This window comes from Phaeodactylum tricornutum, chromosome 10, assembly GCF_000150955.2.
Source record: "Phaeodactylum tricornutum CCAP 1055/1 chromosome 10, whole genome shotgun sequence".
In the NCBI taxonomy this organism is placed as follows: domain Eukaryota; phylum Bacillariophyta; class Bacillariophyceae; order Surirellales; family Neidiaceae; genus Phaeodactylum; species Phaeodactylum tricornutum.
This window is the reverse complement of record NC_011678.1, coordinates 437,138-456,929: the sequence shown is the minus strand read 5'-3', so window position 1 is coordinate 456,929 and position 19,792 is coordinate 437,138. Positions and strand designations below refer to the sequence as shown.

Here is a 19,792-nt window from a genome sequence, read left to right as displayed (position 1 = left end):
GGAGTTACTCGGGCGGTGGCCGGTCAGGTCCCTTGGACGATAGCCACTTACGTATGAGCGTCGGAAGTTTCGGAGCGCAGGCGCACTGCCGACCATACGGGGAGTCTGTAGCCCCCCAAAGCCACTTCTATGGGTCAGGTCCATTACCATCTCAAAGTGATGTTGACAGCAGTCCGACGTTTTATTCATTTTTGAAGCAACATAGGTCTGTCTTCAAAGATTGCGTATTCTTATTGCCAGGCTTAAAAGCTGCTATCTTCCAATCCGAGTTAGCCGGAGAAGTCGATGGTTTTGACGAGAACGAAAACGGTACAAACTGGAGTCATACGGTACGTTGTTGAGCGGTAGTCTACATTTTTTCCAAAAAATGACGTCTCACCTAGTGGCAATTGTTTCAGGCAAAGTATGGACAAACTTCTCATCCTGGGCAACACTCTGGTAGGTATGGTAAACCGACGTTGCATGATATCGCAGTTGCGCGCCGTCGAGTGGAATCGTCTGTTTGTGCTTTCGGAGGCAGCCTCAATCGTGATCACGGAATCTCGCAAAATGCGAAGAATGCGGAAGCCAGGGGTATATTTCGTGAAAAAGGAGCTAAAGCGCAACTATCACCCGCTGTTACTCCCTCCTCGTCGACGAACTCTTCGTCGCACCGCTCAAATCGGGTGAAAGTGAGATACGAGGAACAATTACCAGGACGGTACTATGAAAATGAAAGTCGTTTATCATGGGAGTTCGAAGAGTCGCCTCCCGTTGAGATTTCAAAGGAAGGCGAGGAAGATATTGTACAAGCTCACGCAGTCGCTTTAAAAAGTAATGACGGCAAGGATACGCAATCGGAGACCGAGAGTTATTGTATGCCAGAAGGTTCAGAAGACTCAGGAGGCAAACGTCTAATCAGCAACAGCCCACAGCCAAAAATGCGCTATCGATGTAAGCTCTGTGGACAGCCAAAGCAGAATCACACCTGCCCGTATCAGCAGTCTCTTGCCAGAAGTATCGGTGTGAATGTATACCCTACAGTCAATGCATTTGCTGCAGCTGAGCCTGGATACATTACCCAGGCGCTTTCGGAGATGAATAATTTTGTTGATTCGCAGAAGGAATCTAGCTCAAACGAGGCTTCCCCGAATCGACCAACACCAGACAGAATGAGGCAATCTTCCATGACAGGCGTTTTAGCGCCTACGAATCAGGTTACCCCCGATTCTTTGAGATCTAGCCAGGTGTACTCGCCTTCCATGCCGACATCGTCCATCTCTACCATGACACCAACCAGGTCAAACGCGATTGGACGGCATGATGGAGTGCAGGGAATGAAAAAGAGAGCACGTGTCCAGCTTCACGATCCTACAGAAGGACAAGGGGATTTGTTGTTTGCCGAAGCGATGGAGCTGAAACCAGAACAGTTTCGTACAGTAACACCGCTCCAATCTGTCTCATCGGGAGACTCTTTTAACTACCCAGTACTTCCATTACCTTATGCGCAGCGAAAGAAACTGAGCGACAATCTTTTTTCTCTGTCAAACGAAGTCCCGAAATTGACTGACGAATGTGCTCAAGTTCTCCGCGAGGCAAGGGAGAAAGACATGTGGGATCTCGCGGTTGCAGAGCTGATGACTCAGGTTGTTGTTGTAATTCATTGTCATGAAGGCGATCATCGATTTGAAGGACTTCGGCAGTATCTTTTGACCATTGGAATAGCGTGCTAGAGGTATGATTAAAACATCTGTAGATTCAGGTTGTCATCGCGAGTGAGAGAAAGTTGACTAGTAATTACTGTCCGCAAATAACTAACATTCATTGACCATTTGCTGCCTTTTGCTGAGGCGGAGTATTTTCCACACTGTATGGCTGAGTACTCCATCCATTGTAGGGCGATCTAGGGGATCGTGCGATAAGCAATGAAGAATCATCTCGATTCCTTCCTTAAGCACTGCAGAGGCACTTAGCTTTTCACGCACTGATTGAAGATCGCTGTCACTCCAATTAAGGATACGAATCAGAGCTCCCTCGTCCATTCCATCAAGCCTCGGTGTTGCAACACTGACCATCGTTTCTCCTACAAGCGCCTCGAATGCCAACTTTCCTAGCCCCCAGGTATCTATCGATGGATGTGCGAGTAAATCGGTATCGAAAGTGACGCAGTCGTCCGGTTGTGTACCCGATTGCTTTATTGCTTCCGGCGGGCTAACCGAAGAAAAACGGGAGGGCAAAAATTGGTGACCGATTAGTTGAACTCCAAGGGTGTCAGCAAGCTTCCAGCTGTCGCCGTATTTGGCGCATTTGTCAATAGAGACATCTCCATGTACTAACCCGACGGAATGAAGATGGTACAACGCCTTTGCCATGATTCGCAACACAGAAAAAACTTTGTTTGCGTACCGCTCTCTTACTCTGTCATCCTTTTGGCAGTGATCGTTTTCAAGCATACCTGCGATAACTTCGCCCAGAGAAAGGCTTGGCCGCTCGATAGAAATGCAGTACTGAATCACATCTCCGGTAAGTGTTTCCTCGCCATTTTCACCGACGAAAAAGACATCAATTTTTTCCAATAACGAAAAGTCTAGATTCAAGGTCTCCACATTAGAGATCTGGAGGATGTAAAAGAAATGTTGTCAGTTAGGGACATCAAAAATAAAAGTAACACTTTTGTCACCTCTCGCACCTTCGACAGAAAAGCCGACTCATGAGAAAAGCAGTGCAGAAAGACCGGTCGACCGCCTTCAATGGAGTCTACACCATGTCCGAAATCAACTGCATCGAAAACAGATAGTGCTTGTGATGTGTCCGAAAAAACAGAGGATTCTCCACGAAACTCGAAGCGCCCAAGAAAGCGCAGAGATCTTAAAAGAACTTGACGACACAGGGGCCTGTAAAAAAGCGTCATGAGTGTGCATTTCTTAAGCGACCGCAGATCGTCTGTAACTTACGTGGCGTTAGAGATTAGTGGGCCCTCGAGTTCTTGTTGTTCCAAAAAGCACAACTGTCGAATTTGAGGGTAAGAACATATTTGAACAACTCTTTCAACCACGTTTACGTAGCGATCGTCAAGTTCACAAGTCAGGAACCACCAGCTTCGACCGGATCTGGTTTCAGCCGACTGATTGTTGGTCAATTCAAATGGTAGATCTACTAACGCTAGAGCTAAAATAACTTCTTCCGGAACCATCTCCTGGCATGCCAGCTATCAGGTAAAAACACAAGTCAGAATGTAAAGAGCAGCGGCAAGATTTAAAAGGGGAGACTCACCTGAATTGGAAGCAAGCCATTTCGATTAGTGACAGATGCAGCGTCCGGAGCAACTTTTAGCATAGATAGTGCTCCTGCTGAGTCCATAAATCGAGACCCCACTAGATAATGCAGGCACGTATTACCATCATCGTCCTGCTGCTGTGCCGCGTCGTCACCTCCAGGGCCATAAACCAAAGATTCAAGTACCTCCCATCCTGCGCCAGCCCTGACAGCAACAAGCAGTGGCACTTCGCCATTTTCGTTGCGAACAAGGTTACAATGCACAACAATGTCGAAATTGTGGGACGCATCAGTTGCCGACAGAGTCGAAGTTTCGCTTTCAGGCGGGTTCATCTCTGTCCTCTTTTCTTGTGCTTTATTGCGGAAAGGCGCCGCAGAAGAAGGGTTAAGGGATCGCCGCTCCGCCTCTTCGAAAAGTAAATGCACGATGCGCGCTCCGTTGTGCCCGCACATAACTCTAGCAGCAGTGTGAATAGGTAAATTCCCTTCGTTATCCGCGACTGTAACAGCTGCAGGAAAGTAGTCGAGGACTGCCCTGACGATTTCTAGCGAAGAGATTCGTCCGTTGTTGGCGGCTCCTGTTTCCGAGGCACATGCCTGGATCGCAAGATGAAGAGGCAACATCCCATCCTCGTTTCTGACGGATGCACCACTGGGGAATCTATCTCCAAGTAGGTTTATCATGGCAATATTTGCTGAAGCTGCAGCCATGTGAAGTGGAAGATTTCCATCCACATCAAATTTGTGCACTGAGGATGGAAACAATTCTACAAGATCAACGTTGAGGACTTCCGGAGCACTCGGGTACCGAATCACAACCATCTCCCCTGTTGTCTTATTGATGCGACCTTCTCCGGCACCAAAAAGTGCCAGTTTGTGAAGAAGGCACTGGTTTGTTTTCAAATCAGTCATTTCCGCCAACCAGGGATTTGCACTCAGGAGATACTCGACCTGCTCCCAAGTCCGATTCTCAATCGCACGAATAGCTTGTTGGTGTCGTTTGGTCAAAAGAGTCGGGGACAGTAGCAGATTTGCAATCGCCTTTGAATCATTGCCGATATCGCTGGCTTGAGTACTCGCATCGTCGGTATCGATAACTGATCCTCCGGCTTCCCGATCGAAAATCAAAGCAGACGTCAGATTTTTCACATTTTCAGAAAGAAATTGAGACACACCGGACCGTTCGTCAGATGCTCGACTGTGAGCTGACAAGGAAGCCGCGTCCATAGATGCTGATTCGGTCGGTTTACCTCCCGCATCGCCGTCGATGTATAGTTGCGGCAAATCAGAAGCACCTCGGAACTTCTGAACAACTCGCTTGATTCCATCGGGCAGGATACGGAACGTGGATTTCGAAGATTTGTCATCTTCAGCGACGCGCTGCTCGCGCGTTTTTCGAAATGCTGCAACCGCACCAATTTTGTGTTGTCTAGACTTAGCAGTGTCCTCGCCTACTCGCTTGCTCAAACTCTGCAGGAATTGGCCTACTCCACTATTGGCAGAGCTCTTCAGTAGGTCAAAATCATCGGGATAGGTATCATTTGACTTAATCTCTTTCTGAATCGTAGGTAGATCATGGATAAGCTCAGAAACCACATTTCCTCTAACAATAGGATGGGAGCCACCATAGCGAGTGCCAATATGTTCTGTCCGCACAGGGTCCTCTGTTGTTGATTCAGTCTTTGGAGATGTTTCGTCCAGACTTTCCGACTTTATTGGGAGAATAATGGTGGGTGTGCTATTATCTGTGTTGATACCCATTCCTATCGACTCTTGCTCTTCAATAAAACGCCAGAGCAAAGCTTCGTATACTGGTACATCAAGTTTGCCAGCGCTATTAGTCATCATTTGGTTCCCACCTGCATTCAAGAGGTATTTTGATATATCATGTGCAACCTCATGGGCATGCTTTTCAATGGCAACACCTGTAGCCTCGTGCGTTACAACATTTCGGTATGCCGAAGTATTCTTAGGATGATTTTCTTGGTACAGCTCGACAAGTGTAGTCCGTAGCAACTCGTGTGTGCGGACGTCGTTAATTTCAGTCAGATCAACTTCGTTCGACAAATTGCTAATCACCTGCACAATATTCTTAACGAAAGTGCCACTGTCGAGCCAACTTAGAAAATGTCGCCTCTCTGTGACACCAGCGTTACTTGCCAAGGCCCTCGATAAAGTCGGTGCCAGTAAAATTTCAAGCGTCGCAAAGTCGACCTTGCCTTGAGCAGTAACGATAGGCGTTGTCTCCAATTCTCGTTCTATGGCGACGATAACACTTTGGGTGATACACGACGTCATTGGAATACCGTGGTTGCCACCTTCTGACTCGCCCTCTCTCTGACGATATTTACGCGTCCCAGCATGCCTTCGCGCCTCGGCCAGCGCTAGAGGGCTTTCGGCAGCGCAAAAGAATTCAGGCTCCCTCCGAATACACTGACCCAGGTATCTGGCCATGAGCATTTCGAATACTGCCTTGTTGAGATCTCCATTAGCCAAAACAAGTTGCTCAGCTTCTGAGGACTGTTTAATTTGATCGACTAAGCGTTTTGCGAAGTCATTTGATATCATTGATGATCCCGCTTCCTTATTTTTGGAATTATCGATCACCGAAAATTCTCTGTCCATCTCCGTATGTACACTTTCTGCTTCAAGAACAACATTCTCCGGCAAGTTGCATACTGCTGATAAGTACCGGGCTATCATAGCCCGTAAGACCAACTTATCAATATGCCCGTTAGAACGCTTAATTGTCATAGAGCTTAGCCTTGCCTCTACGGAAGGGAGAGTGTACTTTCCTGATACGTCCATTTCCTTCGGCTGACTATCATGCCCAGTCTGCGAATAGTTCCCACTTATCTTTAGAGAAAAGGCAGTGTCTAAAGCAGCGTTCCGTCGTCCTTTGCTTAACTTTGACACTTCGTTTGACAAAAGTTTTCTCATCATACTTTCAAAGAATGCCGTGTTGAGCTTACCATCATCAGACGTCAGTTTTTCGTTTATATCGATTCCTTCAAAGGCGGCAACCATGCGTTCGACGAGGTTAGCAGAAGCTTTCGGGAAAATTGGTACCCTCTGCGACAAAGATTGAAGGTCCTGCGCTCCCAAGACTACTTCTTCGGGGGTCCCAGTCGCTTCAGCAAGATAACGTGTCACAATGTGCTCAAATGCAAACGTATCAAAAATTCCGTCCTTGGGTAAAACTGACTTGTCGTTCGTATCATCATCCAATATTAGAAGCGTCTATCTCAATCTGCTTTATCAGGCGCTCTACAATTGCCGTAGCGTTCTTGCTTGGTACAAGCGCTAAGTCACTCGTACAATCGTAGGCAGTATCCGTCACCGCAGTCAACAAAGTTTCTCTCGCGGAACGTCGCTGTCGAGTCATCGTTGGTCGAAAGGAAGCTGTCGGAGAAGGACTGTATATTTGCTCCAGGTATTTGAGCATAAGTCGCGCAAAGGTCGGCTTGTGCAACTTACCGTCAGCTGAAATCAATCCAGTATTCCTATTCAAAGCCAGGTCTTGCTCCATTAGAGAAACCAACCGTTGCACTAATCCGCCACTACGTTGAACTTTTGTAGAGCTTTGTTGCGGCTCCTTTGGAAAGCTACGCGCTTGCACCAAAAATCGCCGAGCGAAAATTTCCAAATATGCTTTGGTCTTCTCCATTTCGCCAACGTCGTCGATGTCCGGATCAAATCCTACCTCGTCCAAAAATCGTGACAACAAATGCTCGCAAGTGCCCACTTCTTGAGATTCTAATTCTTCCTTCAGATATGGATCGAGCGTTTGTAGAATGGCTTCAATTGTTTTGCGGGAGGGTGACGACGGTGGCGGATTTGCCAGCTGCTGGAATCCTTGCATACGTTTCTGATCTGTAACATGATCAGCTCCAAGCTCAACGTGGGCGAAGTCGACATCCAAGCTTTTCGGCCCCCCACTACCGGCCCCTTTGGGATAATCACTAGCATCCCCAACAGTTTGCGTTGACACTGTCAAGTATGGGGACAATTTCATAGTGGGTGGTGTCCGTGGCCGAGCTGTCTGCTCGGAAGTAGCCGTATTTACCAATTTCTGTTGTAAGACAGCGACTATACTGCTGAGCTTTCCTTGCATCGGCGATCGCAAAATCTGTTGTAAGCTATCCGAAATTTGTGAACGTCGATCTTCCTCACCGAGACATTCTTCGTCACTGTGCTCGGGAGACGTGTTCTTCCAAGTGGATTTGGAAATGAACGGAGTGGAGGCAAAGCGGGAGGCGTATGAGTCACGTTTGCTAATGCTTGATGGCATATGCACCAACCACGAGGCTCCGCGATCCAACGGGTGGTGTGAGGTTGCCGAGGAATTCCGATTAGGATTTGGCTTTGGCAAAGATTTGATAATACCCCACTTCAAGTCAGTATAATCACGTCCATCAATGGTTTCCATCTGTGGTAGGTGTTCGGGACGTGTCCAAACCCTTTCTGGTGTCACGATGTCATGATATGATTCGTCTGGTCGGAGTGCGGCGAGATTTCGCATCATGGCGTTGAAGGCTTCTTCGAAACGTCGCGATCGTCCCGAATCATGCGGCGCCTTTTGGGCAGTAGATTGTCGACGGCGGCGGCGACGTTTACGAGATTTATGCCAAACAGACCTTTCCGCAAAAATCGACGCCAATGCGTCATTCGAACTTTCGCTCGCTTGGTCATCGTCTTCGTCATTATCGTTGATACCCGAGCGGAAACCCTCTTTCAAAATACGATTTTTTCGTTCTCGCCAGCGTCGACGGGATACGCGAAGCAAAGCTCGACGCCCCCTAGAGATACATGGTTTCTGTGCTTCACGGCAAGACACTGGCGCTTCTATCCCCAACGTTCTGTCGTTATCGACCATGTGCACACCACTGTCACTGGTGCTGCTGGCGCCGTCCTCTGGGAGAGCGTCGGACACATCCGAAACGGTTTCCGGCCTCTGCCACAGCTGTTGCGTCCGAATTCGTACCTGCTCCGCCTGCCGCTTGTGATGGAACTGCGCCCAACGTAGCTGCGCTTCTGTTGGTCTCATAACGATGCCTGTTGTCGGATTGCTGTTGGTAGCGGGCGTCGTCGCCGTTGTTGTAGCGACTGGCGTTCGGTTGAACGTGGAGGAAGAATGACGCCCAAGTATTCGCTCGGATAATGGGGTGTTGAGTGTTCGTTCCCTCATGATTTATTGCTATGCTCGACTGACTGATTGACTACTAGACGCAAACGCAAGGCAAAAGGAAAGCGCAACCAAAGGTGATTTGTCGAAACTTCCAAACTCTCCACGACGTTCACAACGTCTCCGCTATCGATGGGAGTGTCTTTGCCGCGAGGAAATCGAGACGAGGCAGTGGATCGTCTGCACACATTCGGACGGTTCCGATACGATAGCCGTAGCCCTATCGAGCAGGCCAGGGATTCCTGACCCTATACTATGTAGGGTAAGCACAGGCGTGATACGCCTTGTCCGTTGGAAGCACCTCTACTAGACTAGGTACCACCTACCTGTTTACCTTAAGTTTTCCAACAGCTCGCAGGAACTACCAAAAACTTTGGAATTACAGTAAGGTGGAAGTCTAACTACAAAAAAAAAACGGAAATCCGATACGTCTGATTGCATGCTACAGTACAGTTGGTCATCTTTTTGGAAATTCACACACCATAGTAAAAAAACACCATGTCTTTTCGAATTCTTCGAGACGGAGGAGCGCCCGAGAGCACGAACCACCTTTCAGTTAGCTAGCTAGAAATCACCAGGGCTCGGTATCCTACGGTATTGTTCACAGCCAAGCCTACGCTGCCCGGCACAACGCATGCACATTGAACGTGAACAAAGAGTTCTAGTACAGCGCACAAGGTTTTGTTGTTTTTCTACGCAAAGACAAATTCATTCAAGAGTACCATTGCGGCGGATGTGTTCGGCATCTCAGCGAGGCGTTCGTACAATTCCGGTTCCGGAACAAAAATCGTTTCCACCGGTGGCAGTTCGCCAAATACGGCTCGGACATTGGCATTGGTGATTTTGGGTTTGGGAAAACCCAGCAATGGACAGGTCGGTGATTCCCATACCACACCTTCCCGCGTGGTCAACATGGTATCCAGGTCCGAAACCTCGTCATCTCGTTTGCGGACGGCCAACCAGACGTTCCGACAGCCCTCGGCCATGGCGTCCGGGTGCGCAGTGCGACGGACACCGCGAGCGTTGGGATGAAAAGCTCCCACACAAATGTCTTGGAGTGCTCGGGAAGTGAAAAAGTCCTGCACCACAATGTGGAGAATCATTCGACCGGGAGCAGCGCGATTTAGAACTTGTCGTTTCAAATTTGGGTCGCCACGAATCTGCACGCAATCTTGGTAGACCCACGATTGGTCGGGGCAGTTTCCGAGAGGTGGAGCGCGGGCACCGTTCCACCAGGATTTGGGGAAGCGGATGTGTTGACCCACCAAGGACTGCCAGACGAGACCGGCGGCTTGGGCGTGTACGTACGCAGGATCACAGAGGAGAAGGGAGTACTGGACACTCGTCGGAGAAGGGAGAATGGTGGATGCGGCCAACGACGCGCGTGAATCAGTGTTGGTCGCCAGGGGCGGCGGTGGAATTCTCGAAAGCCTCTGGGAAGTTTGGTGTGGTCTCTGGCGGTGTTCCAATTCTGCTCCTTGGTTCCACACCGTTTGAAAGTTGTCTCTGTTGCTGTTGGACGTCGTCCGCTCTCGCTGAAGCGTCTTGGGAAGATAGGCATTGCCGGATGAGGAATCAGAGTCTTGCTCATCCATTGTCCGGAACGAAGCCATGTAATCATCCTCCACGAAATCGTAGGACGGGTCACCGTTATACAGAGGGTCTATAAGGGGACGATTGTCAAAGCTTTGTATGTCCCTCGTACTCGCCAAAGGGATACTAGGCCCTCTCCCATACACTCGTCTCTTGGGCGAAGGCACGGGAGCCACGTCACCGAGTCCATCGTCGTCGACCGTGGCCACCGTCAATATATCCGCCAAGTCTTCCGTATAAACCTCAACCGACGGACTCGTATAGTCATCCACGCTTTCTGCAATCGCCACCGCGACGCGTCGATTGGAACTCGACCGCACATAAACTGGCGACGCTGATTGAATAGTACTGCGGGGTGACACTTTTTTCGGTCGGCGTTCTTTGTCCGGATCATCAAACTCGTCGGCCGAGAAAATCGGTGCGGACGTTCCGGGTGTGCGGGGACGATTCGATTCGCGTGTTCCGTTGGCAGCACTCCGATGAGCGGTAGGGTCCTTCGTGCGGCGTCGGCGTGCCGCAGTGGACGATGACGACGGGGTGGTCGGCGATCCCGGTGGCGCCGGTGTGCGAGTCCGCGACGCGTGGTGCCGCGGCTGCGCACCGTGGCTCCAGGGATGCTCCGGTCGTTCCCGAGCCGGAGCAGTATGATAGCGCGAACTTGTTGCGGGCATGATGCACGCTCACCAAACAGTAAAGTTACACTGTCAGTGAACTGCCAAGAAAGAAAAACCGCGTTGCTGGGCTTCCAGAAGTTACTGGACTGAGGGGAACCCAAAATAGCTGACTTGTTTTCAATTTTCGAATTGAAGGAAGTCTCTCTGTACTACTCTACCGGTAGAGACGTTGACGCTCTACTACTCGTCACTCACGACACGAACTAGATGTCAGTCAGTCCAAGAACCAAACGATGGGAGTGGGACGGGGGAGGTCGGGCACGGGATTAGCTGTAAACCATGCAACGGGGGTGGCGTGGGGTGCTCTGGTGGAACAGACAAAGTAAAATGTGTAATCCGTATGTTGTTGAGTCGTTGTAGATTTTAGTTAGGTGGGAATTGGCCATGCCTCCCGCAATAAAGTTGGTATCGCAGAGTAGCGGGAAACGAAACTGGTATAGCCCCTGAAAAAAATTCTCGATCATTGTTCGACAATCAATGTATATATACAAACGAATGTTCTATTTATCACAGTCAATTGCCGAATTCTTCTGTATGTTGCTCTTCCGAGTGGGAATTGGTAGAGCAACTCGACGAAAACATTTCCGTGTAAACCGTAAACACGACGATGCCGGCGCGGATCGGCCGAATCGTGAATTCTGCGCCCGCGCCCTTCCGTGCCAATGCGGACAACGTACAGTACGGTATCAGTTCAATTTGAAATTACAAATTTGCAACCAAAATCCGATGGACTGGTGAGTCCGGACAGTGAAATAATGGACACTATGGGTACTCGACCGGGGTGGGTAAGGGCATCCAAAAGGAGCACGCCAACCGAGGAAACAGAAGCAACAGTATCTGTCAATCGCAAAGCAATACAATGCTTTTATGTTAATGTATTTGTTTGTACAAAATTGAGCTTCCGTAGAGCGACTGTGAGACGACGGCAGGTGATTGACTGTGAACAATAGTGACGGTGAACGAGCAACGTATCGAACACCCATCCGCCTCGCGTACGTTCTATTCGTCTTCTTCGTCTTCAAATTCGGCTAAAAAAGAATGATCCGTGGCTTTGGTGCCCTTTTTATCCCAAATCACCTTTTTCATACCTCGCAAGTAACACCGTCGGTACGCTTCAAATTTTTCTCCACAGTACGTTTCTTGGTCCATACTCTGTCCCGGCAAGAATTGCTCCGTGTAAAAGTTCTTGACACAATTCTTCCAAGCCTTTTCCTTTTTACGGCATTTGTATTCAATGAGAGGAACACCGGAAAGCTGTGAGGCCTTGTCATCGTTATGAAACGTCATTTTAGTTTCGGTCACGGCTTTGTCGTCGTCGTCATCACGGAACGTGCTCACGGTTGGCTCTGGTGATGCCGTGTTGCCGGAACCGGTAGAGGGAGAGCTCTGGTTCGCTCCCATTTCTTTCTATAGTTTAGGAAAGCTGACAATCAACGCGACCACTAGGAACGTGTTCAAAGGAAATCCTTGCGGATTCTAGCTCGGGAGTGTCAGCTCGCGGGTTGGATCGATCCCACCAACTTCCGTTCCTCGTCCTAGGGTTTTGGACAGTGGTGATCCTTGGCGAGAGAATTTTTCGGACACGGACGGTGACCAAGCTTGGAAAAGGTTCTGCCGTGGGCGAATTCTAGTGGACACGGTTTGCGTACCAACTTGGCAACGATGCGTTGAAGGCTTGCATACCATCATGGTTCGATCGATCCCTTGATTTGCGGATGCGCCGAAAAAAGGAAGCCGTGTAAAAACTCTGGTGAGAGTGAGTCAGATATATATATATATATGGGAACTGTCAATCGTTTTGGGCATTCCAGATTCCGTCGAGTTTTGAGCTCAGGTACCACCCGCACACCCATCGTCGCCGAATCCATCATCCACGTGGATGAGTACCCGACCGGTCGATCTGATCTGCCGTACCTACCGTAACCGCTCGGATGGCGCGCTTGGGAAAGGATCGCCGCCGATTCGACGCGGTCCCCGAGTAAAGAAAATACTCGCATCCTTCTTTTTCTGTACAATACGGACAAGTATTTTGATCCATACATATATACATCTGTTTCATTCTTGCCCCTCGTCCGATTCTTCCAATAGGGTACGCACAACCTTCCAGTTTTCCCTTTCTTCCTCCTACTCGAAACTCCTCATCAATCAAAACCTTTTTCATTGAAACAGTAGTAAAGAGACCAGTCGCACCTGTATCGATTTCATATGCCGTTCAAGGTCTACCGCCTCCTTATTACCTTCCTAATCGTCACCATATCGTCCGCGTCGTCCTCTCCGTCTTCCACGAACGCTCACGCCCGTTCTGCCGCTGCTGTCCCTCATTCTCTTGTTGCTCCTACTCTAAAGGAAGCAGCGCAAACACTGTAAGTTCCGCACGATTCACAAGAATTTTGTTGGGTTGGTCACTCGACCTCCGCAAAACACGTGCCAGTCTAGGTACGAGAATTCATTTCGCTCACACGGTAACAATCAATACACAACGTTACTCTGCTAGGTCACCCACGGCTTCCGTGAACATCGAGGTTCCTACGCAGGAACCCAATCAAGCTCCCACGTCTTTGCCCAAGATGCCGACTGAGCTTACGGACAAGAAGGCGGGACTGCCGGATACAGTCAAGCTTTTGATTGGAGCCGGTGGTATCTACGCCGCATTTCTGTACTATGGATCCCTTCAGGAGGATGTCTTCCGTTACACCGCCGCGGATGGTTCTTCTTTTAAACAAGCTTGGTTTCTACAAGTCCTCGAAGCCTTGGCAAACGTCGTCATTGGCTTTGTCGGCATGCAATTGTCGGGACCCACCAAGGGTATCCCACTGACCATGTTTGGAATCTCCGGAGCTGCCCAAGTCACGGCCAAGGCCTGCACGAGTCTCGCACTCGCCAACGGCTTGTCCTTCCCCGTAGCCACACTCGCCAAGAGCGGGAAAATGGCTCCCGTCATGGCCGGATCCCTTTTGCTGGGAGGCGCTTCCTACGATCTACGCGAGTATCTACAGGTGGTCGCTATTATTGGCGGTACCGCTATTGTTAGTATGGGCAAGAAGAAGGGTGGGGGATCGGCGTCTTCTCTCACGGGCGTCTTCTACATTATTGCGAGTTTGGCCTTGGACGGTGTCACGGCAGGATTCCAGAAACGACTCAAGACGGAAACCGCCAAGGTGGGCGTTAAACCCAAGCCGTACGATTTCATGTTTTGGACGAATCTGTTCATGTGTTTGACGGCTGTTGTGATTGCTGGAGGACTGGGTGAAATGCAGTCGGGGGCCGCCTTTTGCCTGGACAATCCCGAGATTATGAGCAAAATTGTCAAGTTTGCCGTGTGTTCGGCCGTCGGACAGTCCTTTATCTTTTACACCATTGCGAGTTTCGACCCGTTGGTTCTTTCGACTGTAACGACGACGCGCAAGATCTTTTCCGTGCTGCTTTCGATCTTCCTCAAGGGACACACCCTGTCGATGATGGGATGGTCGGGGATTGCCCTGGCGTGCTCGGGCATCCTGTCCGAACTCCAATCCAAGAGTGGTGGAAGTGCCAACAAAAAGAAGCATTCCAATTGATAATTGTATCCTACCCCCTCTCAAGCGGAAAACTGCAATTGTTGGTTTTGCGTCGACAACGAGAATGATCCAACAAGTTCAGAAAGGGGGTAGAAAGGAACGAAGCACGGCGTTCGATTCATTGCTGTGCCTTATGTTTGTGTGACACTTTACTGTTCACGAGACGAACTATCAGTAAGAGAGAGATTAGTGATTTGTTAGGCAACTTTCTCTTTTATTAGAGCCAATAGATCGTTTCGCGATTACGGTTAGGTTGTCAAAATCGTGTTTCTAATGGACCGTGAGGGTTGCGAGGGCCACTCCGACTAGATCTACAAGAGTGGAATGCGGCGCCGGGCAAACGAACCCTGTTTGAAATGCGATCAAGGGGTGGTAACGGACGTATCGACAGCGAATGACCCCGCAAAAGACCGCCGGGCGTTGAGCCGTTTGGCAGTTCGTGCAGCCGTACGAAATGTCACGTGTTGCCAGTTATGTTAGCTAGCTAACCAGCGCCTGCATGTCGGTTTGCGTTCGCTCCTCCCCGTCTTCCCACAACGGTCGCTTCTCCGGCGCCAAGGGTCGTTCGTTTTCTGTCTGGACTATCTAACAGCTTGGCAATTGCCGTTTGTTGCTCGGAGTAACTGTAAGCGTTCCTCTCTCTCTAGAAGACCGTGCCGCACCAAAACGGGCTACGTAGGTCGAGGATCTTTATAATTGTTTCGGTATCCAAAGATCGGCAAGTATTGTGGCACCACGCAATAAGAGGACTTATCATTTACAGTTGCATTAAATAGTGGAAGGGAGTGCTTCTCGTAAGCTTGTTTGCGCGTTTACACGCTCTCGACGAGTCACAATGAAAGGTCGACCAACCTTGGGATCCTTTCGGAAACGACTGTCCGGTCGACGGACCAAGGACAAAGAGGATGAGGGAGGCAGCGTCCCACGACGTCCGAGCACCCCGCCGAGATCCCCGAATTCAAGGCGGTCCTTCAGTCAAGATCGTCCCAAAAGTCGCAGCCCGGTGAACAGTCCCAATCGACCTCACAACTCGCGTAGGTCACACAGTCTGAACCCTTCCGTTGAAGATGCAGCGACCAACGGTGGTAGCGAGGAATCGGTAGTCTCGGGGAGTCCTTCGTCCACTTCGTCATCCCGCGGGGGACGTAGTCGGGACTCTCGACCGAACATACTGCAACGCATGCGCGAACGTTCCCGGTCTCGGTCTCGTTCCCGCAAACGTGACGTTAACACTAGTAGTCCGAAAGAAATGCTCGTGGCCGTCACGTCCTGTCGCTCGGACGGCTACTACAATCAAAAGGCTCCGGGCTCGACGTCGAAACTACCGCGAAAGGCACCCACCAATCTCAAACTCTTCCACGAACTGGCGGTCGGCGTCAAGGATGCCTACGCGGCCGTCGGAGCGACCCCGAGAAAACTAACCGAGGAAGAAGAAGCAAGATTCAAAGATGAAGAAAAGATTGGACGAACGGTTTTGTGGGATTTCGTTGGCAATCTCGATTTTGTAAGTGCGAACCAAAAATGCCCACCGATACCCGCTCTTGCACAGGCTAAAACGGCGTGCTCACGCAATTTGTTTTTTTATTGTATAGCTGTTGGCTCTCGTGGACGAAGTTGCTGTGGATACCATCACTCGTGGAGCACTTAAAGATGATTCTACTTTTAAAGGACTCCGCGACGTTATCAAAAAGGGCAACCGTGTATTGGAAGAGATGCTAGTCCGCCGAGAACGCAAATACACTCTCTTTTTCCGGCTTGTACAACCCCATGATCGGGACCAAATTGACCGTATGCGCTCTTGGAACCAGAAAGTTGAAAAGGCCGTTGGTGCCGTCACGGGCGGACGCGAATCCTTGGGTGAATCAGAGAACGACAGCGATACGAACAGTATTTCGTCCAATTCGTCGGCATCCGTGAGTAGCCGCGCCGGGGTCTTCTCACGCGGACGACAGCTGTTGCCAACTGCTGGACGTGTGCGATCACGACGAGCGACACCCACCCCACGGCTACGTAAACACCGAAGTCAGGGGGACATCACGGAAGATGATGCCGGAGCGGCCGAAGACGGGTTTTCCACCGTCAGTATGGCACCCGACTCGGCACAGTCGCCGAAAAGCTCCTCATCGGGAGGCGATGGTGGTGGAGGTATGCTGCCACCAGCAATGCGTTCCGGAGGGCAAGGAAACTCTCACCATCCAATGGCTTCTGTCGAACAAGTGCGACCAAAAGATGAACTGGTGGACGTTATTCGCGGTTTGCGAGTTGACAAGATTCGTAATCAAGAAGGATCTTCCGACAAGGATCTAGCGGAACTCAAGCCGAACTGGCGACCCAAAGCGGAGATTCCTCCATCCGTACCCAAGCTTCCAACCGAGTACGTTCACCGACACCGATTGATGAAGCAGGTTGTTAGTTGTCTATTGGACGAGAACGAGCCCCCCAAAAACGAAGACGGCTCTCTCCAGAATACGATAATTACGTGCGTTACATCTCGGCACGGCGACAAAGCCGGGAATGGAAAATCAACTTTAGCAATTGCTGTCATTCAGACTGTTGAAGTCCGCGAACGGTTTCCGAATGGTATTGCTTGGCTCAAGCTGGGGCGAGGCCCTCTAAGCGAGCGAGACATTCGGCGCTTATACGAAGATTTATATCGACAGCTTGTTGTAAAACAAGCAGATATTGAGGGTTCCGTCTCGGAAGCCGATACTGTAAACTTCCACGAGTCATTTGCTTCCACTGGGTCTGCTAGAACAGAACCGTCAGAAACAAGGATTGATCGCACAGTAGACCGGGCCGACAGCGTTCGTCGCTTTGAAGGAGGGGATTTAGAAGGAATCAAGGAAGATCTAGGACGAATGCTTGTGCGCCAGAAAGTTTTAGTCTGCCTTGACGATGTATGGAGAGTGGAGGACGCCAAGTGGTTTATTTTCGAGACACCGTCGTATTCTGCACCGCCACGAAACAGCCCATACAAGATCTTGATAACGACTCGAACACCATCTTTGCTTGGGGCTGGAGCTGTTCAAGAAGTTTTCGTTCGAATTTTGTCTGAACATGAGGCAGTCAAGCTGCTCCTATCGACTGCAGGGCGGCGTCCATATGGTGGGCGAAATTCTACAGTATTCAATCAATCAAAACTTATTGTCAAAGGATGCGGCAACTCACCACTAGGGATTATTCTTGTGGGTAGCATGCTGCGCGAATACAACCGAAATTGGAATTTGACCTCACCTGTATGGACGGGCATCTTTAACCAGTGCAGTTTGAATCTTGAAGAAGCAGCCCAGCTCCGAAGTTTCAGGAACGCATTTAACCGAGTTGTCGATACTGCCCTTTTTACAATCGAAGACTCATTCTTCCGAATCGCGTTGCGACGATGTTTTGTATACTTCGCCATGGGTTTCCGGGCCAATGACTGGATGTTGTCAGGTATTGGGATCCCGCAATCCATTATCCTTAAGTTTTTTAGGGTTGTTATTGCAGCTGGTCCACGAAACAATGACTCTGTTGAGCCAGAAGTTGTTCTGGCAAAGCTGGAGAATTTAAAATTGATTCAGCGCGCGAGGCATTCCGTCACGCTGCAAATCACTAAACCTGGTACAGATAGTCCCTCGGTGTCGTCACACGGAAAAGAAAACGGTGAGGCATCAGAGAAGTCAGAATCTGACTGGGATGATTTCGATGAGATCGTGAAGCCGCCTGTCCAGCACTGTTATACCATGCACGATTCGCTAAAAGCTGTCGCAGAACTAATGGCACAGCGCGCATTGCCGTCGTTTACCCCTGCAGAAGATCAGTTCACTTACTTTTCCGATCTCATTCGGCACGAGACTGATATCGGATCCGGAGAAAATCGGGCTTGGTCGGCGCCATTGCGCTTTCTATTTCAACACCTGTCACCACAAACTTCAACCTCGAAGAGTAGTTCTCTCACAAATGAACATGTCCACGAGCTCGTAGTCATTGCGCTTCTTGGTGGGGGCGATGGGAAAGCGCTATCAAAGTCATCTGTTTCAAGTGTCATGAAAGCGAACCAAATTTCTATGCAGTTGATGGAAGGGGGTACCAAATTCGAAGAGTATACGATGTCGTTTATCATTGAGCATCTCATGTTGTCAAGGTCGCTTTCCAGCACATCCGAGCTCATAACCGATTCAGAGTTCGTTCGGCGTCGTGTATTTGCCCTTGGCATTATGGAAGCGACAGGACGTCAAGTGGCCGACATTTTGGATCTCCGTGGGTTTGCGGGCAAAGGAGGAGCGAAAAGAACAGCTAATACGCTGCCGTCACCTACAAAAGATGTGCAGTCTCCAAACATTGATCGAACCGTGTCCGAAGACAAAAGTGAATCAAACTTGAACTTCGACGTCGAAGAGGTGCTGTGCGCTGCCTCGCGCATCATCATCGACGAAGTCTACAAAGCAACGAATACAATGGGTTCGTCAGACTCCCTGGGCATGGCGACGTGTTTAGCAACAGTCGGAGAAACGCTCCTGAAATGCCGCCAGCCGCGTGATGCAATGCTGCGGTTGGAAGAAGCTGTCAGTATATATCGTGGGCTTCTCGGGCCGTACCATGTTTACACTGCACATGCACTGCACTCTACTGCAAAGGCTTTGGGCAAACTAGGAGAAACCCGTGTTGCACTGCTCAAATTTGCCGAGGCCGCCCGCATCTACGAAGCCTGCAACGCCACCCTTCACTATGATTCAATCACGAACGCCCAGTCCTTAGCCGCACTGCTTGTAGACATCGGTGACATACGGAAAGCCGAATCAATGTTTGAAGAAGTTATTTCAATGAAGCGAGCTGTTTACGGCGAATTTTCGGTGCCTGTTGCAAAGACCATTAACAGCTATGCAATTCTATTGGCCAAGCATGCGCGTATGAAAGATGCTCTTCGCAATTACGAGCTCGCCAAATCCACTTATCAAAAAGCTCCTCCTGCTCTCATTGTAGATCCTGAATTCGACGTCAAATGCAAATACGATGTGACCCTCATCAATCTCAATATTGCATCAATCTACTCGAAGAAAGGCGACCTTCAGCGAGCATTGACCTGCTACGAAGACGGTGTTACTGGTCTAGAGCAATACGAAGCTTCAATGGACGAGATCAGAGAAAGCGACTGTGTGATTGACGTTACTGCGAAGCATTCTTCACACAAACATCTAGTCGCAGCTCTGGGTCGCATTGGCTCGCTTAAGCTAAAACTTGGTGACAATGAAGGTGCGCTGGAAGCCTACCTATCTCTAATCGAACAAGTCGACGAAGACAGTCCTATTGCTTCGTACACGGAACAAGCGAAAGCGCACATTAAATGCGCGACTATCTTTCGACAGCGCAACGGTGAAAAGAATCGGGATGAGTCGATATCGCATTTAAAGGAGGCCCTTCGAATGTACAAAGCTCTTTACGGAAACGAGCACAAAGATACAACTGCAATTTCCACATCATTGAAGCAATGGTTAGCAGAGGATAAGCAACCTCCCAATTAATTTCTTAGGCTTGATTGTGCCAATTGC

The 19,792-nt window shown here is 49.7% G+C and overlaps 5 protein-coding genes across 5 annotated transcripts; 2 read left to right on the top strand and 3 right to left on the bottom strand.

Moving 5' to 3' along the window:
• Positions 1–1,535: 1,535 nt before the first annotated feature.
• Positions 1,536–8,443, bottom strand: PHATRDRAFT_46476 (predicted protein; the record flags this gene model as incomplete). Its single annotated transcript, XM_002180796.1, has 6 exons — positions 1,536–2,311; positions 2,435–2,594; positions 2,669–2,873; positions 2,934–3,187; positions 3,253–6,455; positions 6,574–8,443. 6 exons carry the CDS (start codon positions 8,441–8,443, stop codon positions 1,794–1,796), a joined length of 6,210 nt encoding a protein of 2,069 aa, XP_002180832.1. The 3' UTR covers positions 1,536–1,793.
• Positions 8,444–9,114: 671 nt separating this feature from the next.
• On the bottom strand, positions 9,115–10,798 carry PHATRDRAFT_46475 (predicted protein). The gene has a single exon (XM_002180795.1). The coding sequence runs from the start codon at positions 10,702–10,704 to the stop codon at positions 9,133–9,135; it is 1,572 nt and encodes a 523-aa protein (XP_002180831.1). The 5' UTR covers positions 10,705–10,798; the 3' UTR covers positions 9,115–9,132.
• Positions 10,799–11,552: 754 nt separating this feature from the next.
• Positions 11,553–12,402, bottom strand: PHATRDRAFT_46474 (predicted protein). Its single transcript, XM_002180794.1, has one exon. It carries the CDS (start codon positions 12,106–12,108, stop codon positions 11,707–11,709), a length of 402 nt encoding a protein of 133 aa, XP_002180830.1. The 5' UTR covers positions 12,109–12,402; the 3' UTR covers positions 11,553–11,706.
• A 1,193-nt stretch (positions 12,403–13,595) lies between these two features.
• PHATRDRAFT_13167 (predicted protein) lies at positions 13,596–14,264 on the top strand (the record flags this gene model as incomplete). The annotated part of the gene is made up of 1 exon (XM_002180975.1): positions 13,596–14,264. A coding segment is annotated over one exon (669 nt), but the record flags the coding sequence as incomplete, so codon positions are not given.
• Positions 14,265–15,099: 835 nt separating this feature from the next.
• On the top strand, positions 15,100–19,786 carry PHATRDRAFT_54586 (hypothetical protein; the record flags this gene model as incomplete). Its single annotated transcript, XM_002180974.1, has 2 exons — positions 15,100–15,768; positions 15,857–19,786. The coding sequence occupies 2 exons, from the start codon at positions 15,100–15,102 to the stop codon at positions 19,763–19,765; spliced, it is 4,578 nt and encodes a 1,525-aa protein (XP_002181010.1). The 3' UTR covers positions 19,766–19,786.
• Between the last annotated feature and the right edge of the window lie 6 nt (positions 19,787–19,792).

Bases quoted from the DNA above. Each gene is read 5' to 3' on its own strand.
- PHATRDRAFT_46475 (XM_002180795.1), bottom strand. From the start codon at position 10,704: ATGCCCGCAACAAGTTCGCGCTATCATACTGCTCCGGCTCGGGAACGA.
- PHATRDRAFT_46474 (XM_002180794.1), bottom strand. From the start codon at position 12,108: ATGGGAGCGAACCAGAGCTCTCCCTCTACCGGTTCCGGCAACACGGCA.